Source organism: Belonocnema kinseyi, chromosome 4, assembly GCF_010883055.1.
Source record: "Belonocnema kinseyi isolate 2016_QV_RU_SX_M_011 chromosome 4, B_treatae_v1, whole genome shotgun sequence".
Classification (NCBI taxonomy): Eukaryota; Metazoa; Arthropoda; class Insecta; order Hymenoptera; family Cynipidae; genus Belonocnema; species Belonocnema kinseyi.
Window position 1 is genome coordinate 99,939,845 of NC_046660.1, and position 26,757 is coordinate 99,966,601.

At 28.6% G+C, this 26,757-nt stretch overlaps 3 protein-coding genes across 5 annotated transcripts in view; 1 reads left to right on the top strand and 2 right to left on the bottom strand.

The window, feature by feature from the left end:
• Positions 1-7,077, top strand: part of LOC117171777 (RING finger protein 17) — a 585,549-nt gene extending 578,472 nt beyond the window's left edge. Inside the window, exons 23-27 of the mRNA XM_033359386.1 lie at positions 2,349-2,996; positions 4,684-4,777; positions 5,985-6,129; positions 6,203-6,359; positions 6,445-7,077. Of these exons, the coding sequence (XP_033215277.1) occupies positions 2,349-2,996; positions 4,684-4,777; positions 5,985-6,129; positions 6,203-6,359; positions 6,445-6,561 (1,161 nt within the window). The 3' untranslated portion in view covers positions 6,562-7,077. The remainder of the gene's footprint in view (positions 1-2,348; positions 2,997-4,683; positions 4,778-5,984; positions 6,130-6,202; positions 6,360-6,444) is intronic.
• LOC117171779 (cleavage stimulation factor subunit 2) lies at positions 6,717-21,679 on the bottom strand. Of its 2 annotated transcripts, XM_033359388.1 has the most exons (8): positions 21,487-21,679; positions 21,331-21,409; positions 19,969-20,540; positions 12,897-13,062; positions 12,790-12,816; positions 12,615-12,712; positions 7,292-7,491; positions 6,717-6,967 (listed from the first exon to the last, which is right to left on the bottom strand). In XM_033359388.1, exons 1-8 carry the CDS (start codon positions 21,548-21,550, stop codon positions 6,848-6,850), a joined length of 1,326 nt encoding a protein of 441 aa, XP_033215279.1. In that variant the 5' UTR covers positions 21,551-21,679; the 3' UTR covers positions 6,717-6,847. The 2 variants fall into 2 exon arrangements, with proteins under 2 accessions (XP_033215279.1, XP_033215280.1); XM_033359389.1 differs by lacking the exon at positions 12,790-12,816.
• Positions 21,680-25,272: 3,593 nt separating this feature from the next.
• LOC117171455 (bifunctional purine biosynthesis protein PURH) overlaps positions 25,273-26,757 on the bottom strand; it is a 13,495-nt gene continuing 12,010 nt past the window's right edge. For both annotated transcript variants that reach the window (XM_033358792.1, XM_033358793.1), the window contains exons 7-8: positions 25,888-26,152; positions 25,273-25,702 (exon numbers count right to left, since the gene is read on the bottom strand). In XM_033358792.1, the coding sequence (XP_033214683.1) occupies positions 25,583-25,702; positions 25,888-26,152 (385 nt within the window). In that variant the 3' untranslated portion in view covers positions 25,273-25,582. The remainder of the gene's footprint in view (positions 25,703-25,887; positions 26,153-26,757) is intronic.

A 26,757-nucleotide genomic window follows, 5' to 3' on the forward strand; every position in this document is an offset into this window, starting at 1 on the left:
TTATATGAATATTAATTTGGTTGCAAATTTAAATACATTCAATTGAAAAGTCGTTTTTTTCTTTCAAAAATTGATTTTTAAACTTAAAGTTGAACTATTTTATTTATGTTTGCACTTTTTTTTGGTTCACAATTCTATTATTTGATTACAAATTCGTATGTTAAAAAGTCTTGTTTCTTGGCAGAAGATTTTGAAGGTTTTATTAAAAATTGTAGGAAAAATTCGAATCGTTTTAAATAATATTCAGAAGTTTTAAAAGAATTTAGACAGTAATTCACTAGGTTAAAAGTTTTTTTGGTTCTTTTTTTTTGTTTTTTACTTCTTTAATATAACTCTTAGTTTTTTTAAATTAATTACACAACTTTGAAATCCATATCTCGGGGCACTGGAGCAACAGAGCGCTGAACAACAAATGCTCTAATTGTTTAAAAAATGGGTTCACGAAAATACAAAAAAATGCACGTCTAGATTTTTTCGAGAGGAATGCATTGGTGCACTTGGTTTTTCGATCCAGTGCATACTTTGTTTATAACAATTGCAGAAAGTTAACAAATGGCGTAATTGTTTAAAAAATTGTTTAAAAAAAATGCACACCGAGATATTTCCGAGACGAATCGAGATGTGTTTTTACTTTTTTTATGTGACTCTTAGTTTTTTTTAAATTAATTACACAATTTTGTAATCCATATCTGTGGCAAACTTCAACGTCGTGAAATTTTAACCAAAAATATAATAGTAGACTTTTCATTTAAACATTTTATAAAATTTTATATGGCTCACTTGTAAAATAAAATCGCTAATATTTACCATTTACATATTTACTGTTATTCATATTTAAACCCTTAAACCCTTTAAGCCCGTTAAACCCTTCCCCGTACGTCACAAATCGTTACAAAACCTGTTAACAGGGTGTCTAGTGTCCTTGAAAACCTGGAAATCTTCTTGATTTCTTCACGAAAACCTTGAATTTTAATTATTCTTTTATTCTTTTAAAACAGTAATTTTATCGAAATACGAAGAGTAATTTAAATCTTTTAGCCTATTATGAAAGAAACATCTGGTTTAGAAAAAACTTTGCTGCTGAACATTTTTGGATTCGTCAAGATATAATTTATCTTTTGCTTATTACAGAATAAATAAAGATATTTCAAGGCACTTTTTATTGAGGTGTTCAACGTGGAAATTATATAAATTGTTAATTTAAAATTTCGATGTTATTCAATTTCAGAATTAGAATAAGCCATGGCCATACAATGAATTTTTCGAGGGGTTGACCACTCGGTTTTTGAGTGTACAACAGATTTCAAAAGGTTATAAAATATTTCTAAAGATTTCAAAGATTTCAAAAATTGAAAACGATTTCAAGAGATTTTAAAACATTTTAGAAGATTTCAAAATATTTCAAATAATTCAATGACTTCAATGAATACAAAAGACTTTCCAAACAAAGATTTAAGAAAGATTTTATAAACATTTGAAAATATTTTCCAAATATTTAAAGGATTTCAAACATTCAAAAAAGGCGTGTACACTAGATTAAAAAGTTTTCACAAAAATTCCCCAAAGATTTCGAACATATTATAAAGATTTGGAAATTTTCACAAAGATTTACAACTTAAAAAAGAGTTTAAAGATTTTAGAAAGGGTATATTAAACCACTTTTCTGAGATTTCCAAATTTTTTAAAGATTTTAAACAGTTTCAAATATTTCAAGAATTTCAAAGATTCCAACAAGGGAATCTGGTAACCATGTTTAAAAAATTTCAAAACATTTAAAAGATTTTTAATGATTTCAAAAGGTTTCAACATATTTCAGAAGATTTCAAAAGACTTCAATAATTTTAAACAAACACAAAATATTTCGCAAACAAAGATCAAAGAAAGAAACTTCACAAAGATTTCAAGAATTTTAATGATTTTACAAAAGCTTTGAAAAATGCCAAACGATTTCTCAAAGATTTCACCGAAATTTCAAGCTTTCACTGAGGTTTGTAATACTTCACAAAGATTTCAATGATTTCAAAGACATTACAAAGATTTTAAAATGTTCCTAAATATTTCACAAATACGACTCATGGTCGCAACAAATTAAGAATTTGTTTATTTACGATGCGTCTTTCTTTATAAATTTTTGGACAAATAAAAAATGAAATGGCACATTTTTACATGCATGACAAACGTTTATTTCATTATTTGATGTAAAAAAGGAGACCTGGAAAAGACCTTGAATTTTGTTCCTAAGAATCGCTAGACACCCTGGTTAAGAACCTCTCCCCCTGGAAATTTGACGTCTTTTTTTAACGGCCCCTTTAAAGATTGAATATAAAATGATTATTTAACCATTTTAGATCTCCATCACTTTGCTGAGGCCAGAGAGATCTGAACTAATAGCTTTTCTTTGTGAAGCGGGAATGAACATCCAGAACCCCAACGGAAGCTGCACAGAATCTGAATCACCTAACAATTCAGTGATGTATAATACTATGAAAAAGGCCAATGTAAAAGAAAGCTACGCGCAAATCGAAGACGTCGTAATTGAAGGTTACTTGAAAGACTGTGCAACTTTTCCGAAAACGGAAGTTTTCGAGAGTGAAGATGAGTGCATGGATCTGATGTCCGAAAAAGCTGATGACGATGTCACCGATGCCTTATCAAGTACAGAAATCAAAGACCCTGTGCTTGCTGGAAAAATTGAACCTCCAGGGAGTGTCGAGATGAATAGCGTGAATGCAACTGAGGCCGAAAGCCGCATAGAGAGCTTATCTTGGTATGATATGGTTAATATGGAAAGCAAACTTATTTCTTCCACGCCACAAGTAGGTCTCTCCATTGCCTCGTCACAGACAGACCCCAGTGAAAGTGTGGTGGAGTCCAGTTACACGGATGTCGTGGACTTTATAGGAGAAGATGTTAAGAAAATCGTGATGGAGATAGGAAACATTTCTCGAAGTAGTTTGACTGTATTTCATGGTCATATGAAAGGAGGCGATAGCAAGGTAGTCTTCATATTATTTATAATGTGTAATATTCCAGGGTGGCCGCTGGACCGGGAACTTTATGAGACCAAGAAATGACCGGGAATTTTACAAATTTTTAGAAAAAATAATATTTGTCCAACTTTGTTTCCAACCGTTTTTTAAATAATCTGTTGAATTTTTATCTTTTTCAATTCTGATATCATTCTGTTTACAATGCGTATTTCGAAAATCTTTCACTTACAAATTTTCCATTTTGGATTTTAGTTTTTAGGTGTACATATTTCATTTAAAAGAGTAGAGTTTGAAATCCACAATTTTGGATTTTAAAAACCCGTTTTAGTTGATTAAATGTGAATATAAAATAAAATTATTTTTAAAATTGAACTATAAATTAAGGATTAACAAATGTATAATAATTGACGTTACAATACTATTCGGAATCAGTTCCCAATTATAGAATTTCCAGATTTTCACGTTAAAAATTAAACTTTTTCATTTGGAAAGTCTTCGTAGTTAAATAAATGCAAATGCCCAGTTAAAACTTTATAAACCATTTTCAATTTAAAAATAGTTTTAAAATAATACATTCATAATTTTATTAAATTTAAAATACTTTTTTAGTCTAAAATTAGAAAATTTGTTCTGAAAAGATTCACAATTAATTTAAAGTTTGATCAGATTTCGAATAATTTAAACGAAGTGTCGTACGTATACAGTCAAAATCCAGCTATTCGTGCTGAATTTCGATGCAAATAGTCAACAGCCTAATTTAAAGAAAATGTAGAGTTTTGCAGGTTTCAAACAAAACAAATTTAGAAGCTTTTTAAGAATTAGGAAAGGATTCAAAAAGAATAATAAATATTTTCTTAACATCGCTATAAAAATTGAAAATTACTTTTTATTTTGAAAAATTAATTTTCCAAGAATATTTAAAAAGATTTAAAGAGTTCCCAAATTGTCACCATGAATCTGGAATTTTTATTTTGCAGGACTTAAGCAAAAAAATGAGGAAGAATTTGAATAATTTTAAAAGATGTTTAGAAGTTCTAAACAAATTCGATAAGAATTTAACATCTGAATAAATGTAAAACAACAAGTAGATGCTTCAAGATTTTGAAATAAAATGTTGTATCTTTTTATGGATTTTTAAACAATTTAAATTGAAAATAATATAACTTTTAATTCAAGAAGTGTTTAGTTTATAACAAAAATGTGATCGTTCAATTTTTAATATTTCCAGCTTAAAATGAGTTGTAGCTCAGTCTTTATTACTTTAAATGGAAATTTTTTTTAGCTTCAGAGTTCTAATTTTTAAATTTCATTGAAAGGTATAAAGATCAAAAGAATCAAGCGCTAAATTTTCGTGATCAAGTTTATTTGCTCCAAAATCGGAAAAATTCAATTACATATTCCTGACAAAGAACTTTTCTGGATGTACATTTTTTAAAGTTAGAAAAACTTTATTATCCTGAAGTAATCACTTTAATAATTAATTATTAATAATAATTATTATGCATCAGTTAATGTTGAAATAACAGTTTTACGCAATTTCGAAGTCATAATTTCATTTTTTCTCAAAACTGGATAGATTTCTATGAGAAAGTCTCTCTTGAAATAAGTGGAAAATTGCGATTAGCTTCTTTTACATTTTTACACGTAAGTTCTGATATCTAATAATAAAAGGAAATTTAATTTGTTTTTCTAGCTCGTTAAAACGTACGTGGAACAGTACGAAAGTATGGCTGATACATTACAACAAGTTGCTGCAGATCAACCTATCATAGAAAATCCAGAAGTTGGTAAGTAAAATTTTGCTACCAAAATATAATAATAATAAATATATCATCATTATACATAATATATTTTCATATATAAGATGAATTCCTATATTAGATTAAGGTTTTTTATGCAATATGTCAATTATACTAAATTAATTTTGCACCATATATTATTTTGATCTTATTGAAAATAAATTGCTGACAAATTAGGTATTGTTTGTCTTAATATTATACACCTAGAGACGAATTTGTAAATACAAAAAAAGGACAAACGTATTAAAAGATGGAAAAAGTAATATGTAAAGATATACAAATTATTAATAAAAACTAGTAAATATACATTTTTTAAATGTATTTCTTCAGTTATTTTATATAAAATTTTCCTCGGATTTAGATAAATTTATCTAATCTTGAATGAATTTGGTTGCTCTGGATTCTTATGAATTCGATTCAATTCTTGACAATTCTTTGGATTCTTTTAAGTTCACTTAAATTATTTTGGATTTCTCTAAATGCTTCGGAATTCTCTATAAATTAATTTGAATTCAATTAATTTGTTGACTCTTTGAATTCACGTGAGTTAATAGTCTTGGAATAGTCAAAATCGAGCTAAACATCACGGACGTGATGTTCACGTGATGTTTGGCTCGATTTTGACTATTCCAAGCCATATAATTGATGGGAAAGACCCATAACATAATCCTAACTCAATATTCTCCATAATGTGAATTGTGCGCTTTTGCATTTCACCTCCTCAATTGGTCACCGAATTTCTAAAAGTGGCAGTAGAATTGCCGACACACTAGAAAACTTTATTTTTATCTTAATTATACATGCAAAGAGCTTCTATTTGAGCCATCTTCGAAGAAAATCGGACTAAAAGAAAAGCTTTCACTCCTAAATTTTCCTATTCCTGTCCCTCTAAGAAAATTTGGAATTTCAATAAGAAGCAGATACAAAACCTCGGGGTCGTGGCTTGAATATTTTTTTTATGCGAAGTAAGAGAGAGTAGACGCTGGCACGACTTCAAGGGAATTGCAAAAAATCTAAACAAAATTCAGTAGAATTCAAGATAAAGTGAAAGAACCAAAGAGACTTCACGAGAATTGAAAAAATTCCAGAAAATTGAGAAGAATTCCAAGACAATTGTACATTTGAATTAAATAGTCCTTAACCCGTAGCTTAATTTGAAGAAAAAGGAAACTAAATTATTTGTTTAAAATTACAGGCATGTCTTGCATCGCACTCTACATAGACAACCAATGGTACAGAGGTTTACTAGTGAAGTGCGAGTTGAATCCCTTTTCGTCCAAACTAGAAGTTAAAGTACTATTCGTTGATTTCGGAAATGAGGAAATCGTAGATGCTACTAGGTATGATAAATTTGTATGAGTTTAAAGAATCAAATGCAATTTCGTCCAGAAGTAAATTCCAATTTCTTTTCAGACTTCGACAAACTGACGAGAAATGGATGAGTATACCTGCCATGGCTATCAAATGTCGCCTTTACAACCTCGTTCCTGGAACGCAACGTCCAAAAGAAGAAACCAGTAGATGTATGATCGAACACCTAGAAAATGTTGCTGTCGTTGCTAAGATTAACGTAAGAAATGTTAATTAAAAACCTACCGATAAATTTTGTACAGATAATCAAAGCATACTTAAGAACTTTCTGTAACTTCTTGCAGGAACGTCACAACAAAACTCTGGATGTCGAGTTATTTTTGGACGAAGATTGTACAGATCCAGCACTAACAGAGCTTATAGAAAAAGGATTATTCAAGTTAAAAACCAAAAAGGATTAATTACGTAAATAGGATCTAAGCCGTTTTTTTATACCTTAAATACCCTAAGCAGAGAGTGTGTAGACATCACTTTCTGGCTAATGTTTTCTAAAAAAGTGATACTATTAGATGATAGTAATATTTAGTTTAACGTGATTTCATAAAAAAGTAAAATATTTAGTTTAGTATTGTTTATTATACAGTAGACAAAGAACAAAGTTGTGTTACAAAGCTTCATTTAATTACTGTTTAACTTTAAACCTACCGACATTTATTTTTATCCGACATTATTTTCAGCAGCTAGTGTTTATCGCTGCGTACTTTTAGCTATTTGTTCTTTAAGGACTAAAATAGATTGGCGTTGTTCTGGTGGAAGCATAGCAATCTGCTCGTCCGACAGTTGAAGAACTTGCATTATCAATGCAGCCTAAAAAAAAATAGTGGATGACCATAAAAATAGTTTTGACCATAGAGTTTCTTTCTCTTAATATGTCCGACTCCGTACTGTGAATAAACACTTTCCTACTTCATGCAAAATATGTGCTTTCAATTGCTTTATGAATATGCCAGTTCGTGAAGGTAATGAAACATTCTGAGAAAAGAAGCACACAAAGAAATAAACAATTTAGATTAGAAGTTTGGAAAAAGTAAAAATTCTGTCCGTGAAAGTTAATAGAAAGTTACTATCAGAACGTTTCAAACTTTCCTGTTTGAGGCCGGCTGTTCAAAAGAAATAAAAACACCATCTTACCTTCTCCTGATCCGATGCACCGCTGGGAATATTTCCTGCTGGCGACATTCCTGCCATAAGTCTGGAAGTGGCACTGCTGTTGCTGTTGCTGGTTGTGGAAAGAGGAATAGGAGGTACTACAGAATTTACCGAATTAACAGAAGGCGGTGGTCCTGCAGGCGCACCCACTGGCCGTGGAGGTGCAACGGGCGCTGGAGCAGCTAAAGAATAGATTTCAATTTAATTATGTAATAAGCAGGGTGTCTAGTGACCTTGAAAACCTGAAACTCTCCATGATTTTTTTTTAATCTTTGAAAACCTGGAATTTTCGTGAATTTTTCACGAAAACCTTGAATTTTAATTATTCTTGTTTTCTTTTTCTTTTAAAACAGTAATTTTATCGAAATGCGAAAAGCAATTTAAATCTTTTAACTTATTATGAAAGAAACATCTCGTTTAGAAAAAATCTTGCTGCTGAACACTTTTGTATTCGTCAAGATATAATTTATCTTTTGTTTATTACAGAATAAATAAAGATATTTCAAGGCACTTTTTGTTGAGGTGTTCAACTTAGAAATTATAAAAATTATTAGTTTAAAATGTCGATGTTAATTCAGTTACAGAATTAGAATAAGCCATGATCATACAATAAATTTTTTGAGGGGTTGACCACTCGGTTTTTGAGTGTACAATAGATTTCGAAAGGTTACAAAATATTTCTGAAGATTTCATAATATTTCAAACATTACAAAATATTTTAAATACCTTTAACATTTCATAAAGATTTCACAGATGTTAATGCTTTCAAAAAGGTGCGCACGTCCGATTTCAATAAATATTTCACAGCAGTTTCACAAAAATGTTAAAACTTTAAAGATTTAAGGCTATGTGGCGAGTGAGTCACATGACCAGATTCCTACCTTACCCTCTCTTTTTTATTTGCCTACTTACTTTCACACGAAGCGCCACATCGAGATGAAAATTTGGGATAATAAATAAGAAGCACTAAGAAAGGTGAGTCTGGTTCTCAATTTTAATAATTATTAAAAAAGCAAAAAAAAATTATTCACATCAAAAAACTTTTTTCATAATTATAAAAATTTAGGACCAGACCCACCATTCTCAGCGCTTCTTGTTCAGTATCTCAAAATTTCAACTCGATGTGGTGTTTCTTGTGATAATAAGTTGGAAAATAAAAAAAGTGGCAGTAAGGTAGGAATATCCTCACGTGACCCACTCTTCACATGGCCTTAAAGGATTTCAAAATATTTCAAATAATTCAATGACTTCAACGAATAAAAAAAATATTCCAAACAAAGATTCAAGAAAGATTTTATGAACATTAAAAAATATTTCACAAAGATTTAAAGGATTTAAAACATTCAAAAAAGGCGTTTATACTAGATTAAAAAGTTTTAACAAAAATTCTCCAAAGATTTCATAAAGATTCGAAACCTTTCACAAACATTTCAAATTTTACCAAAGATTTTAAAGATTTTAAAAAGGGTATATTAAACCACATTTCTAAGATTTCCAAACATTTCACTAAGATTTGTAATAATTTAAATAATTCCAACGAATTCACAAAGATTTCGAACATTTCGCTAAGATTTCGAACATTGCACAAAGATTTTAAAACTTTCAAACGATTTTAAAGATTTCAGAACATTTCAAAGCTTTTAAATAACTTCAAAATTTTGTAGATGTAAAAAGATTTAACAAAAGTTTCAAAGATTTCATAAAACATTTATAAAGGTTTCAAAACAATACGAGAATTTCAAATATTTCAACCAGGGTGCAGCAGTACACCAGATTTCAAGGATTTCAAACAATTTCAAAGATTTTCAACGATTTAAAAATATTTGACAATATTTCAAACGATTACAAAAGATTTCCGAAAGATTTCTCAAATATTTAAAAGAATTCTTAAGGATTTCAAAACATTTCAAGAATTTTAAAGATTCCAACAAGGGAATCTGGTACACTAGATTTCAAAGATTTCAAAAAATTTAAAAGATTTTTAATGATTTTAAAAGGTTTCAACAAATTTGAGAAGATTTGAAAAGATTTTAATACTTTCAAACGAACAAAAAAGATTTCACGAACAAAGATTAAAGAAATATTTCAAAGATTTTATAAAGATTTTAAAAAATTCAAATATTCCAGTGATTTTAAACGAATACAAAAGACTTAGAGAAGACTTCAAAATTACTTTAAAGGATTCATAAGGATTTCAAGAATTTCAAAACCTTTCAAAGATTTTGAGCGATTTCAAAAGGTTTCAACACATTTGAGAAGATTTCAAAAGAATTAAATAATTAAAAAAAAACACTAAAGATTTCGCAAACAAAGATGAAAGAAAGAGTTCACAAAGATTTCAAGAAATTTAAGGATTTTACAAAAGCTTTGAAAAATGCCAAAACATTTCTCAAAGATTTCACCGAAATTTCAAGTTTTCACTGAGGTTTGTAATACTTCACAAAGATTTCAAAAGATTTCACACAGATTTCAATGATCTCAAAGACATTACAAAGATTTAAAAATATTCTTAAAGATTTCAAAAAGACGACTCATGTTCGCAAAAAATTAAGAATTTGTTTATTTACAATTCAGCTTTCTTTGGTAATTGTTGGTCAATAAAAAATGAAATGGCTCATTGTTTACATGTATAATAAACGTTTATTTCATTATTTGATGTAAAAAAGGAGACCTGGAAATTTTTGGTTTCTTAACCTGGAAAAGACCTTGAATTTTGTTCCAAAGAATCACTGGACATCCTGAACAACTTATAATTAAAACTTTCACGGCTTGACAAAATTCCAGGTTTTTTCCCGGTAAAAAATGACATTGTTCCCGGTTGACTTTTAAGTCTCTATAATAATAATTACTTAACACTAATTGCTCTAAAAAAATTCTCTCAAACCAGGGGAAGTAGGGTGATTTAAAAAAAAAAATAATGTAATGATAGGGGAATAACAGGATGACCATTCAACCGGGAGAAACTTGCACCGGGAAAAAGCGGGGAGAGAAATATTGCCCCGGGAGATTCCATGTATTTCATAATTCGCGCATTTTTTAATTTTTGAAAGTTTCCGACTAGAAAGTATATAATTTTCAAAGTGTTTAGAATAATTAAACTTTAAAGGTTCACAATTTTCAACAGTGAAAATGACAGTGATTTTTGATCTGACAGAATCACATCTTTAAACAAAAAAATATATCCAGTCGTTTTAAATTTCACTTGATACTACATATATGATAAACATATATGATAAACTAACGTTTAAATTAAAGTTTTTTCTTAAATTAATTTTTGGTGATTTTTAATTTTAAATTTCACAATATTGTAGTTTCAAATTCAAATATTAAAAATTTCAGGAACATTTCGCCATTAAATATTTCAAAATTTCATAGTAAAGCCTAGATACTAAGTTTTGAACTTAACAATTTGAGATGTAAACATATAACATTTTCTAATTGAATAGCTTGAAATTGTACCAATTCAAAAATTGAAATCACATTCTAGCAATATATTTTTTTTTGTATTCTTTATTTTAATTTTTAATTTTCAGTGTAAGATCTTAAAATTGTCCGATTTTTAGTTAAAGATTTAAACAAATAAATCATTTTAAATTAAAATATATTTTATTCAAAAAATTCTAGAACCGGGTTGAATTCGAAATTAATATATCAGTAAATTGATAATTTTGGTAATTTTATATGGTTACAATTTTAGAATTCTGAATTTTCATGGTGAACGCTGCATTTTTATATTTCCCTTTCGTAGGTTTTAAGTCTGCAATTAAGATTGAATTGGTTGCAATTTGGAAAGTATAATTGGTCATTTAAAAATTATTTATTTTTAAGCGATTTAAATTTACTTCCAATAATTGAAATTTTAAAGGGTTTGCGTATAAAAAAGTTTTTATATCACAAATTTTTGTGACTATTTAGTTTTAAATATTAAATTGCAATTTGAATCGATTTAAATTTAAAATTATTCAAATTCAAAAGTTTTCAATATTTAATTGTTTAATTTTGAACGCTTTTAATTATACAGGATGCAATTCCAATTCCTCTGAATTTTAAATGACCCCCTTTTTAAAATTCAAATCTTATGATATACAATTTTTAATATTTGGACATTTTCCTATTTTCAAAATTTTCATCTAAAATCATACTGCTTTCGTGATTCTTCAATTCAAATTCAAATTGTTTAATTTTATGCGCTTTAACTTAGAAATTATACAATTAAATTCTTTTTTCTAATTAAATTGTCCAAAATCGTTCGCATATTTTTTAAATTTTATTTGCTTGCAATTCGAAATGATTATTTATTGTTTCAAAAATATTTAACACCTTATAAGAAAAAATTGCTTTAAGAATGGATTTTTCAATTTGCATATTTTCATGTTGGTAAATAGAAATCCAGAGACATGAAAGCGAGATTTGCTTGTGGACATTCACCCCCTAGTGTGTAATAAAAACGCATCTCTGTATTTTCCTTTATTATACACAAAATTTCCTTATCCTGCTTAGTATATGATTCAAAGTCAATCAATTTCTTGGGAAAAGATTTTCTAACCAACAAGAATTTTTAACCAGAAGAGTTAATTTTCAATCCAAAGGGATGAATTTTATTTCCAGAAAACGAATGTTCAATATAGCAGTTGAATTTTCGACTAAACATTATGACTTTTTAAAAAAATTTTTGATTTTTGAACATCATAATTACATTTTCAATTAAATAGTAGAACTTTTAACCGAAATAGATTAATTCTGGACCGTAAATATGATAGTAAACCTTTCAATTAAAAGCATCAACTATAAAAACTGACGTCTCCGACAAAAAGGGATTTTTAAAAACAATAGTTGAATTTTCAACAAAGGAGATGCATTCTGGACCTTAAATATGTATAACAGTAGACTTTTCAATGAAAAAAGAATGAACTTTTAACTATAAAAGGTTACTTTTCCACCAAAAAATGACTTTTATTCAAAAAGACAGAAAGAAAAAATAAAACAGTTGAATTTTCAACAAAATGATGAAATTTTCTACTAGGAGTCAAATTTTCGACCAAAAAATATGACTTTTTGACAAAATAGTTGAATTTCCAAAATAAAAATTAAATTTTCAACAACATTATTATAATTTTTCACCAAAGGAAATTAATTCTGAATCAAAAAGATAATAACAGATTTTTCAATTGAAAAGAATTAACTTTCAAAAATAAAAGACCAATTTTCAACCAAAGAGTAGAATTTCTGAGATGAATCCTAAACGAAAATTCTTAAGACGTCAACAGATTGTTTATATACTCCTAAATTAATTCAATATACTTACGAACAGGCTTCACCATTCTAGGATCTGCAGGCATACGAGCGTCTCGAGGATCTCGTGGGTCTCTTCCAAATCTATCCGCCCTTGGATCTCTTGCAAAGCTACAAATATAATTAAGAGTTTAAGAGTACATAGGTAGCTATAGAACAGAATTAGTGAAAAAAGAAAGTTATAAAACCTGTCCAATCCTTCCATAGGAAGAACGCTGTGGTGCAAAAGGAGAATTTGTTGTTGAATCGAATTAATTGATCAATAGAATAATTTCAAATTTACTGAAACACTTACGTTTCTGGCATGCTAAAGGGTGCTGGTGCCCTTGAATCAGTTGGGGGAGCAACAGGCGTCGGATTTACAACCTGGACAGGCGGCGGACCTCGCAAATCTTGATCCATTCTCGCCATTCGTGGATCAATTTGTCTGTCTAAAGTCCTAAGATCTACATCTTGACCACCTGTACAATATTTTTACTTTTATAAATATCAAGTTTGAAGTATTAATAACATAAAATGTAAATATTGTAAATAATACTTTGTACACAAATAATAGCCTTTACATTGCAATATGAATAGTGTTTCAAAGTAAGGAACATTTTCACAAAAATAGGGATGTATTAGGTGAAAAAAGATGATAAGAGAGCAATAATTAAATATAACAAGGGTAAGAAAAGATTGAATTTGACGGAGTAAGTATTACGGTTATCCTTATTAGAATGGTATACATTTATTTTAGAAATTCGTTTGCTCGGCGAATGTCCTCTAAATTTGAGCCGAAGCCTTTAATTTTTACCCATTGCTCCAGGGACTTTGTAACTTTGTGTAACTTTGTCAGTTTTCAGTCTTTATACAAACCAATCATTCAGAAAGGGCGATAATATCTATATAATGCCTACAATATCTTAATTTTGTCGAACTTGAAATTTACAAAATGTCGAACTTAACAATTACGGTTGAAAATTGAATTTCCCATACTTATTAACTAAGAGCATGGTTAAACATTGTGAAAAATCATTTATATTATTGTAAAGTGAATGGTGGACCAGAATAATCAAAATTTGGAAAAAATACTTTCAAATTTTGCTATAAAAAGAATTCTGATTTTATCAATCATTCGATGGTTCCAGAAGTTCAACATTTTGTCAAAAATACCAGATAGCGGCCAATTAAAAATCCAAAAAATAGGTAATTTATGCAGTCAAGGACATATTTTAAAACTTTGCCTAAAAAATAAGTTCGACTTCAGAAATCAATCGATGGTTAAGAAGTCCAAAATATTGAAAAAATCAAGATTACCCGCAGCCGAATTTTCAAAATTGTTTTACTTTCATACTTTTCAACCTACTTCGCCAGCAAATCAAGTTTATCAAAAAGCATTTTGTGTTTATATTAGAGACCTTCAAAATTTTAAAAAGAAGTCACCAAAAAACATGGCAAAAATGAATAAGTTTTGAAATTTTTAAACAAATTTCAATTTCTAAATAAATTAGGTTTCCCCTTTTTTGCAAGCTAATTTTAAGTAATTACTCTCATCTATAAATTTCTTTCAAATCACACTTTCGGTGAATTTATTCTGAATTTTATTGTTTGAATAATTTTTACTATGTTTTTGAAATTTCGTTCTTCCTTATCATTGAAAAATTATTTGTTGCACAAAAATAAAATCCAAAATGAATCCTGCGAAAGTAATATTGGAAAGAATTCTCTTTTTTAATGTAGTGTCAAAATATTTGAGTAATTCTCTTGCAAGAAAACTGATAAACTTAAACAGATTTCGTTTACATTTTTTTAACTGATTGATTTTTCCAAAGTCTTTTGGATCCTGAACTTCTACAATTTTGAAAGTCTAATATCAACACAAAATGGTTTAAGATATACTTAATTTTCTGACATAATTTAGGACGATTTTGTTGGAAAATATGAATGTAAAACAGTTTTGCAAATTCGACTACCTGCTATCTTGCAAATCTTTCAAATACTTCTTTGAAAACTGCAGAAATGGACTACTTTCAAAATTTTTAACTAGTCGCCATTTTGGATTGTTAGAAAATGTTAAAGTTCTGGATTGATCCCAGGCCAGTTGAAAGGCCCATAGACAGCTATGCAGTTGACCGGTGATCGTCGAAAACGTGAACAACTTTGTACTTTAGATTATAAAAAAATGATATCTTAATATATTTTCAAGTTTAAAAAAATGAACTGAAATTATACGTTCTAAACAAATTTAATTAATTTTAATGAATTCATTTTAAAATTTGCTTTCTTTTTGGAATAACTATATTTACGAAAATTACCTTGAGATTTATACTTGTTTTTAAATATTAACCATGAGCTGAAGGATCTTATTCTAAAAAAGAAATCGTAACACAGGAACGAAGTTTTCAAAATAATTTGCAACTTGCAATTTTATCAATTACAGATTGATTTATTCTCGCCCATCAAGACATTTTGATTTTGAATTATTGATCATAATTATTCTAATCGAATCTACAGAAAAAAGGATCAATTGATGTTCATTTTCATTTAAAATGATTGAATTCTGTTTTTAAATTTGATAATTTTTTGATAGTTTTAAAAAAATCGAAAATAATTGAAACTTTGTGAAGATTTAGAAAAATTTTCAACGAAATGTACATTTTTGACAATTTTGAATAAAAAATAAGAATTTTTAAAGCTTTTAAGAGAACAATAAAATTGTCTCAAGATTCCTGGTTAAATTTCAACTAAAAGTTAATTTGAAACTTTTGAGGTTTTTTTAAATGAGCATTGTTGAAGATTTTGAAAAAAGAAGCTGAAAAAAAATTTTTTCTTTAGATTCCCAAATAAATGTTTAATGATTTTTTATTTTGAACTTGGAAATGTTTGGAGAGAATCAAACAATGTTCTCTATATTGTTACAAAAATTTAGTTGATTGGGAGATTTTAGGACAATTTTTTTATTTTTCAGAATTTAAAAAAAAATTGTAGTTTAAAAAATGTGCAAGTTAAAAAAAATTAAATAAAATTTGCTTTTCGGCATAACTATTTTCATACATATAAGCTTAAGATTTAAGGCAAAACAGAAACGTTCATTATACATGTTTTCAAATGAAAGATGAACTAAAAATATTTCAAGCTAAAAAGTAAACGTTGTTATAAATGATTTATAAAATCGAGGAAAATATTTTATTGTTCATTATAACAATTGTGAAAAAAAAGAACTCGAGGTGAACTTTTGAAATAAATATTTCACTATTTTCATTGTTTATTGAAGAATATATTTTTTAGGGTTTAATGATTTTCTCTCTTACTTTAGGTAAACATTGCAACTATTATTCACTCCTAATGATGTAGGGTTTTTTTTACTTCTTAAAAGATTCTCTACAAATCTCATTAGTACGTTTTGTTTTTAACATTTATTTAGGGATTATAAAATCGTTGTATTTGTAAACAATAGGTTTTCATAAATGAAATTTTGTTAATAAAAAACTACCAATGAAATTTGCAGAGAATCTTTTAAGGAATAAAATAAGCGATTCACCTCAATAATTAATTATAAATAATAAATATATAAATAAATATATAATAATAAATAAAAATATAAATCACCTCAAATTCTTTTCAAAAATTAGTTATAATTAACATTAGCATATTTTTCTCCATTTTATAAATAATTTTTAACAAGGTTCATTTTTTTAACATGAAATAACATATGTTAATAATAAATAATAATAAATAAAGAAGCACATTGTGTTCATCAAAACACATAATTTGTTTATTAAAATATTTGAAAATCCAAAATGAATTTAAATTAGTAAATATAATAAATATTATATTAATAACTATAAAGTATGCCATTTCATCCGAATTAAGATACATTTAAGAATTATAAATAGGTATTCAGGGTGTCTACTCAAATCCTGGAAAAAAATTCCCTGACTATCCCAGGATTTTTTTCCAGGTATTTCAAGTTTTTTTCAGGTTTAATTTCTTACAGGACGGAGTCATTCAAATATTTTTCATTTTTGAAATAATGAACTCAGAAAATGTATACAGTTTCGCAATTTTTATGATAAAATAAGGTGTTTTTCAGTTTTTAAGGATTCAATTAATATGTTTCATTTAGGAAGAATTGACAATTTATTTTACAAGATGTTCTTAAATATATAAGCACCATCGATTAATAAAATAATTAAGTAAATACTGAAAATATAACAATTCATTTATTAAATTTTCCAGCAAATAGTTGAATTTTGAATCAAAAAAGATAAGTTTTCAACAAAAAATGGAATAGTTCAATTAAAATAATTTTCCACTAGAAAAATAAAATTTTTCAACCAAACTGATAATCTTTCAATTAAAATGATAAAGATTAATGTTCATACAAGAAGATTAATTTTCGACCAAAAAATACGATTTTTCAACAAGATAACTAAATTTATTACGAATTAGTAAAATTTAAAACTAAAAAAGATCCGCTTTTAATCATAAATGGATTTGTTAAATTTTCAATCAAAGTGATGAATTTTCATTATTTTCAACCATAATGTTGAATCTTTAAATTAAATAGATGAATTTTAAACCACAAATATAAGTTATAAAATAAAATTATGGAATATGAAACTTGATTAGTTACATTTTTAACCAAAAAGATAAATTTACACATGAAAGATTGAAAAAAATACATGAATTTTCCACAAAATAGTGGAATTTTGAACAAAAAAAGACAAATTTTCAACCAAATAGTTGGATTTTTAATTTAAAAATATAAAATTTCAACCAAAAATAGAACAGTTAAATTTTCAATTCAAAACAAACTTTAATCAAACTGATGAATTTATAACTAAAATGATCAATCATCAACTGGAATAGTTGAATTTTAAATAAAAAGATGAATGTCCAACAAAATATATGAATCTATCTGTAACAGTTGAATTTTCAATCAAATACTTGAATTTTGAACTGAAAAATCTCAATTTTCAACCAAAAATGGAAGTTATAATTTTTTGTTCAATGATAAGTCTTCAAAAATAGTTTTTTAACAAAAGGGTTAAACTTTTAACCAAGTAATACCATTTCTATTCCAAAAAAGATGAATTATGAACCGAAAATGTAGTAGTTGATATTTCAACCAAAATATACTTTAAGTTTTCATCAAAAACATTTTAATTCAACTAATAAAATACGACTTTTCAAAATGAATTGAATTTTTAATTATGAAAGATTTTGCTGTCAATAAGAGATAAAATATTGCCAACAAACTGGTAAATTTCCAACAAAATATATGTAGTTTCAACGATATAATTGAATTTTCAGCTAAAAATGATCAATTTTTAACCAAAAATAGAAGTTAAATTTCCAGTTACAAAATTTAATTTCTAACAGAAAAAAAAAGAATTTTCAACCAAATAGTTAAATATAGTAATATAACGTTACTTTTACAAATAAAGAATCATTGTTATTGAATTTTATATTGTAATTAAAAAAAAAATTAAGCGCACTCGATACAAAATTCCAGGTATGTTAAGCTGACGTAACCACATCTTCGAATCGAGTTAAAACCTTTCTCATAATTAAGGGCTCATTTAATACCCTATTGCCAAATTTAATCCCCCATTATTTTAAAAAAAAACCAGGGGTTACGCTAGCTTAACGTTAAGCTGACGGAACCCCATGTGAAATAAATGTTAAATCGAATTCTGTCATATCACATAACTAAGGGCTCATTTAATGCCCTATTGCCAAATTTAATGCTCCACTATTGTTTAAAATGACCGGGGGTTACGCTAGCGTAATATCAAGTTGACGGAAACCCATGTGAAATAAACGTTGGATCGAGTTTTATGCTATCACATAATTAAAGGCTCATCTAATGCTCTCCAAAACCACCAACAATTATTTTCCAAAAGCCACCCCTCATACTGAAAAACCACCCTTAATATAAATTATGCACACATTGTAAATCTGACCATACTATAATTAAGGACTCATTTTATGCTCGTTTAATGCCAAATTGCCAAATTTAATGCTTCAATATTTTTTTTTTTAAATCGGGGGTTACGCTAGCTTAATATTAAGCTGACGGAACCCCATGTGAAATAAACGTTGGATCGAGTTTTATGCTATCACATAATTAAAGGCTCATTTAATGCTCTTCAAAACCACCAAAAATTATTTTCCAAAAGTCACCCCTAATACTGCAAAACCACCCATCATATAAATTATGCACAAATTGTAAGTCTGACCATACAATAATTATGGGCTCATTTAATGCTCATTTAATGCCCCGATTTTTTTTAAATAATGGAGAATTAAATTTGCCAATGGGGCATTAAATTAGCATTAAATGAGCTCTTAATTATAGTATGGTCAGATTTACAATGTGTGCATAATTTATATTAAGGGTGGTTTTTCAGTATTAGGGGTGGCTTTTGGAAAATAATTGTTGGTGGTTTTGGAGAGCATGAAATGAGCCTTTAATTATGTGATAGCATAAAACTCGATCCAAAGTTTATTTCACATGGGGTTCCGTCAGCTTAATATTAAGCTAGCGTAGCCCCCGGTTTTTTTAAAATAGTGGAGCAATAAATTTGGCAATAGGGCATTAAATGATCATTAAATGAGCCCTTAATTATGGTACAATCAGATTTACAATGCTTGTACATTTTATATTAAGGATCGTTTTTCAGTATCAGGGGTGGCTTTTGGACAATAATTTTTGGTGGTTTTTGGAGAGCATTAAATGAGCCTTTAATTATGTGATAGGATAAAACTAGATTCAACGTTTATTTCACATGGGGTTCCGTCAGCTTAACATTAAGCTAGCGTAACCCCCGGTTAAAAGAAAATATTGGAGCATTAAAATTGGCAATGGGGCATGAAATGAGTCCTTAATTACGTGATATGACAGAACTCGATCTAACATATATTTCACATGGGGTTCCGTCAGCTTAACGTTAAGCTAGCGTAATGCCTGTTTTTTTTTAAATAATGAGGAATTAAATTAGCCCTTAATTATGAGATAGGTTTTAACTCGATTCGAAGATGTGGTTACGTCAGCTTAACATACTTCAAAATTCCCTGATTTAAAAAAAAATCCCTGAAATTTCCGGGCTTTTTCAGGTATATAAAAATCCCCTGATCCAACGTGGATGACTGATTTGCATAAAAACTGACAAATTTGCGTAAAACAACAGTTTTTGCACATTTTTCCGATATTAATATTATGGAAATCTCCAAGTATTCGGATGATAGGTAAGTATTCAAAAAATTTGCTATAATTTGCTATAACTGTAATTCTTACGAATTTTTATTATTCTATCGCGAATGTTTGCAAAGTGGTTCACCGAAAAGAAAATCTAAAATAGGTTTTTTAATAAACTTACTAGCAAAAATAGGAGCAGGTGGATTAGACGCTGGCGCTGGTCTCGATGGAGCCCAGGGTTCTTCAATCCTAGGTGGTATCGCGTGCACTGTAGGTTTGTCCGAAGGTAAATTAACTCCAGGAATAGGATTGGCTTTGTGTAACATGCTAACTGCAGTTTGAGGATCTACTATCCTCATGACCACTTGTGCCTGAAGTAAAGCGTAAGCGAGCTGTGGATTTTGCAGTAACATCTGCCGAGCTTCAACGGGATTATTCTGCACACAGAGTTTCATCTGCTTCATAAGCTCGAACATTTGTTCTGGAGGAAGGGATGCTACCGCTTTACTTATCGCCTCTGGAGCTTTGTCTGACTGAACTGCTTCCCCATAGGGATTTTCTGTGTTTTGTCCCTGAAGAAGACTCTGCATTTCCATTCGAGACTTTTCTGTGCAGGCATTGTCAACTCGAAGGGTTCTTCCACCGATTTCGTAGCCATTCAAATTTCGCATAGCACTCAGGGCGGTTTCCTGGTCCTTGTATTCGCAAAACCCATACCCTTTAGGCTTTCCAGTTTCTCGATCGAAGACCAATCTGTTTATAATTTAAGAAATCAAATTCAGAATAAATTCAAATTCCTCTTTAACGTCGAACATTCAAATTTAACTGAACAAATTCTTGGTAATCATAAGAAGAATAAGGCAAAAAATCTACCAACATTTCGGTGTTTACTCAATACCCTCATGGGTTTCGATATGTTGAAAAATTTGTTTTTCTGCCTTCAAAATGGTGTTGAATGAACACCGAAACGTGGGCAGACTTTTAATACAAGTTTTTCGATTGTGAACTTTAAAAAATGAAAAAAAGATCTGAGAAAAAAGAAGGAAGGGGATTTGTTCCTTCCTTTTCTTTTGTACTTTTTTATTTTCGATTTTTTGAATTTGAATAACACATTCAAGAATCTGTTATTCAAATTTATTCGTTAGATTCTTCTTGTTTTTTTAATTTCCATAAATTTCGTAATTAAATCCGTTTATAAATGAGACATTTAATATTTGAGCATTGAACATATGTTGGTTCAAAATGTATGGCCCGATGGGCAAATGTACCACATCATAATTACACTATTTGACTCCAAAAAAATGGACGAATTCGTGAAGTGCATGAACAAGCGAAATATTGGATTTTTCATAAAGAAAAATAAATTATATTGGTTAAAATAAAAATAAATGGAAACAAGTAATATTCTAAAATCGGAAAGCTTTAAAAGTGATCTATTTTATTACGCTGATAACCGTAAAACCCCTTTATTTTGGGGTTATGTTTTTTAAACAAACGAAAATAACACCAATAACATATTATAATAATAAAACAAATGACTTACTTGAAAGACAAGACAGGCCCAACCTCGCTAAAAATATCCTTGAGGTTTTCTTCGGTCGCTTCGTACGGGATATTCCCGACTAAAAAATTATAAAAAAGGTTATAAATTTTATTCCTAAAAGACGTGATGCATTGCGAAGAAAAAAAAATTACTTACCGAAAACACTTCGCATGGACTTGTCCATAAGTGACTGATCCGAAATTGCCCCTGAATTACTCATTTTTGTGATTGTTTTTGTTAACACTGTTTTACATTCAAAAATTATCTGTCAACTCAAACAGTCGTGAAAAACTACACAAAACACAGAACACACACGGTCAGAGTCAGACGCATGTCACACGTCTGCAAGTGCTTGCAACAGCGCGCTGGCTGAGCAGTGTGCGCTTGCGTAGGTATTTCATGTTGTGACGTCATCTGGTAAGGGCCAAACGCTGAGGTCCAAACAACACCAAACAATAATACCAGTGAATACCAATTGCATGGGACGAAAGTTATTTTTTTTTAGCTTGGCAAAAAGTGATTTTTCACCATATAAGTATATTTTTATTTTGTTCTCAAATCTATTTAATTAAATAATAAAATCGTTATAATAACAAAATGATCGTTAAAAAATGATGATGGTTAGAATTGTCGTTAAACATATCTATTTAATTAAATAATAAAATCGTTAGAACGACAAATGATCGTTAAAAATCTATTTCATTATATAATAAAATCGTTAGAATGACGAATGATCGTTAGAATTTCTCGGAGTGTAAAGAGAGAGCTTCACATGATGACTTTGTTTAAAGAAACCTTAATTCTTATCAATTAGCAGTAATTAGTATTCTTTACCTCCTTGTAAAAAATATACTTAAAGAAAGAGCACATTAAATTTGTAATAACTCTAGTAATAGTAAAAAGTAAAATTTGTTATAAACACTAAATAAAAATGAGAAGAGTTTAACTCTTCCTTATATAAGGTTTGTCAGAAAGAATTCCCGGTAAGAAAAGAAGAATTCAGAAAAATTCAGAATCTGAATTTCCATTAATACGTGAATTTTCCTCCGTGGAAAGTTCCACTACGGGGTACAAAAAAAAGCAGTCTATTCTTTTTAATCAACTTAGAAAAATGTAATGGAAGCGTAAGAGAGAATAGAAACACAGAGAATGTCATTTTGGAGACGAACAACCTAGTCCTTTTAATCGATCAGTTATAAATATAAAATAGTTATGTTAATAGAAATAATTTGTAGTATTATCAAAGAATATTTTTATAATTCTCTTCAGGGATAAATTAATTTGGTTTACCTTACACAGCATTATGGAATGAATTTATAATTACTTATTTTATTATCAAATCTATAAATTTTTTAAACAATATAAGCTGTTATAATTAAAATTACTCCACAGATAAAAAATTAACATGTCTAAAATTATATATTCTACAAAAACGAATAGAAACTACTCAGTAATAAGCGTTGAATTCAGAAAAATTAAGAATTTGTATTCCTATGAATACGCGATTTTTCTACTTCTAACAATCCCCCAACGGGAACAGAAAAAGTGCAAATCCTATTCCTCTCAATCGACTTAGTAAAATTTAACGAAAGCATTTATTTAACCTATTTTTCATTATTAAATCTTTTTATAACTTATAAATTCGAAAAATATTCAAATTTATATTTCAATAATTTATTTAAACGTGTTCAAAATGCATTAAAGAAATCTATTTAAATGTGCGAATTAAAATAATTTTAACTCTGGAGAGGCGGACTTGAATTGATTAAGATTAAATTTTTTAAACTTATATTCCACATAAAGGAATTAAAAGAATTTATTACACATATTTTGTCAACTTACTAGAAGGAATTAAATAATCTTAAAATACGAACACTTTTAGGGAATAGAAGACTTATTATTTTCGCCGCCTGATAAGGATTAAAAAACGAAGGACAAAAACCGGATTCTTAAGGATTAAAATTTTTTAATACCTTTTAATGCAAAGCTTCTTACCCAGCAGTAAGAAGGCTTGCATTGATCGGGATTAAAAATATAATTCACTGAATACTTGATTTTTCCGGTCGTCTCTTAAACCAACGGGGAAATAGATATAATAAAAAATCAAACTCCTTCAATGCACCTCGAAAAATTTCACAGAGCAGAAATGGATGGAATTGAAAAATACGAAAATTCGTCGCCTGGATCAATAAAATGAAACCCTTAATGTTTTTCATTGATATAAATAAATAATAGTATTTCTTGTGGTGCAACGTAATTATTACTCATTATTTGATTATCTGCTAAATTCTTTATCCATTTAGGATTATCAATTCACTTTCCTTTTTATCTTGGCTTTCACCTAATTATTAGTTTATTATTATTATTATTAAAATTTAAGAAATTTAGATTAGATTAAAATCCAAATTAAAAATCCTATTTAACGTCCAATAATCAAACTGATGCAAACTCCTGTTAAAAAAATAAGAATTCAACGACCAAATTTGGACCACAACGAACAATTATATTATTATTATATTATTATTATTACTTCATGTGTATATATTTTTCACCTTTCACTTTATTTATACCTTATGCATTTAGAAAGTATATAATATTTTTATTTATTTATTTAAAGATATCAAAAATTTTATTTGTAAGATTCACGAAAATTGCAACTTCTAAGCTTATATCTCAGAAAAAATAATTTAAAATATTTTCAAATCGATATTTTGTAAAGGTACCAGTGGGAATTAAATTAATTTTTAATATATACTAAATTTTGGAATTCTGAACAACACCATAAAGATTTATTCTGAAGATATTACAGGGAATTAAGTAAATTAAAAATTTAATGGAATGAAAAAAATTCAATATACATATTTTCTGGAAGAAGTTAATTAAATTTGAAATATATCCTACTTTACGAAATTAAAAACAATTGACCGTACATACTTTTTTAAGGAACTGGAGAGAATTAAATAAATGTAAATTTTGTCCTGTTTCTGAGACACAAAATAATTCAGAGTCGTTGCCGTCGCTATGAAAACTGCAGAGAATTAAATGTCTGAAAAATGTTTTACTCTCTTGCGGATTAGAGGTGGGTGGAAGAATTAGGTTTTTAATAAGATAGAAAAATGTTCTTTTTTACGCTAAAATCGGAATTTCACCATTCTTTTCAATTCAAGCTCTTAGTAGTGACCTTCTCTATACTAAATTTCTTTCTCTGATAACAATATTATAATGACTTTAAAAACTTTTAGACGGGTAGTCCCTTTTTTCATTTTTAAAAGAAGACATCAATTTAAAACTGGTAATTTTGAAATGGTTTAGTACAATAACCGTTTGTTTGTGTTTTAATAAGAGCGAATATTTGTTTCAGGTAATGATGTTTTAATTCAAGTATTTATTTTATTCTGTGTTAAGTTCATTACTAGATATAAATTTATAATAATAATAATAATAATCATATTTAATTAATAACTGAGCCTCGGTTGCTCAGTTGGTTAGACCCCCGGACTTCACCGCAGAGGTCCGGGGTTCGATCCCTGAGCCGGTACCTCTGGAAATTTTTCAATGTACCTTTACCGAGGTTCTGGTGGTTCGGAATCCACCTCAAGCTGTAGGTCTCCCCATCGTGTACTTGACTGCAATCCAGTCCGTCAATGATGGGATAAAACCATGCTTTGTCCAATATGTCTGGGCAGACTGCTTTCATCAGATCACTTGATTGCATTATAAAAATGCGTCCGTGATTGATGATATATACCGGGACAGCCCCGTGCAAAAATGATCAAATAAAAATCCATCTCTAACTAAAAAATGCCTTCGACATGTTGGACAGTATAAGCCTGTGACAACATTTCAACACTGAAATGTTTTTTAATAAAGCACTGGTAAAAAACCGACTTCTGTCAACAATTGAAAGTTTCGAAGTATGAAATAATAATAAGAGATTAGTCGTTTTTATAGGAAACATTAATGAGCCTTTTATTGCAAAAAGTGAGAAAAATCTATACATTCAATCTATAAAATTCATAGCAAAATAGATCTCTTACATTCATTTAATTCACGCAATATAGAAAATCTTATCTCCATTTACAATCTGCATAAAACGCAATATAAAAAATAATTGAAGCCTGTTCAATTGTGTTTTAATATTCAAATTCAACATTTAACATTACAAAATCTACATCAACTAACTTTCAAACATTTAAATGCTTTCAAACGATTTCATAAAGAACGTAAATACTGAGGATTTCGTCCAGACGCACTAGTGGTGGAATAATCTGAGATTTGTGTGAGCCAAAGTGATATTGTGCTCGTTGCAGGCGGTAATTACTACCTCATCATTGGTGGATCCAGCAGGACTTGCGATGTATCGAACTCCACTCTGAAATATAAAGGAAAATAAAAATGAAAAAATACTACTATAAACCATTATTCTGATGAAATTAAAATTAAAGCAATAACAATTGAATTTGTGTTATTACACAATTTTTTACTTTCATAAAAAAGACAGATTTGTACAGAATTTCACAATGGATATAATTTTCTAAGATTAATAACAATTCTTACCAATTTAGCCCTGTCCACATTGTCTCTGAATGGAAAGAATGCGTCGCTACTCAAAGCAACATTATCTAACTTCTTTATCCATTCACGCCTGTCTTCTTCACTAAGTTTTTCTGGTACAACTTCGTACATAGAAGCCCAGGCTGCTTCATCCATATCCTTTCCGACCGTTCCGTTCACGTAGTTGTCAATAGCATTTGAAATCTCTGCTCTTTTCACACCCTTCTTAAACTTCATACCAGTCACTTTTGGATGTTGACGCAGCCACCTGAAAAATCATCAGATTGATTGTACAGATTAAATTTAACTCTTAACAGGTACTACGGGTCTAGATGACACAGAAACATTTTTTGCAATATTTCCCATTCAAACGCCAAAATAAAGGGCATAGAATTAAAAAAAAATGATGAAAAATGTACTTTGAATTTTTGAAATAAAAAAAACACCGTTCAGTCAAATTGATACCTTTTCTAAAGCTTACACTAGCACGTTGATTTATGTCTTAAAGTGTGTCATCATAAGAGTAAGCAGTTTGATTATGGTGCAAAAATAATGAAAATTTACAAAGTTATGTAATTTTATGTAAAAAATTGGCATTTTTTAACTTGCTCCACGAAATTTAATTTTATAAACTATTGTAGTTTATTTATATCTATTTGTAAACAATTCGCTTTTAATTTTAAATATTTAAACAACATACATGAATTTTTACAGCCCTTTACGTTCCATACAGAAAGTGTGTCGTTTAAGGCTTAATTCTCACTTTTTCAGTCTACCAGGTGTATACATATGAAACCGGTATTTTTTCAAGAAAAAAACACATTTATTTCAAGAGAATGATAACAAATATTTTATTCCAAGTATGCGCCCTCG

Bases quoted from the DNA above. Each gene is read 5' to 3' on its own strand.
- LOC117171779 (XM_033359388.1), bottom strand. From the start codon at position 21,550: ATGAGTAATTCAGGGGCAATTTCGGATCAGTCACTTATGGACAAGTCC. The intron at 12,817-12,896 runs GTAAGTGTTTCA...TTTGCACCACAG, and splicing joins CCCTTTAGCATGCCAGAAAC to CGTTCTTCCTATGGAAGGAT. The intron at 7,492-12,614 runs GTAAGTATATTG...TCTATTCTTTAG, and splicing joins TAGAATGGTGAAGCCTGTTC to CTGCTCCAGCGCCCGTTGCA.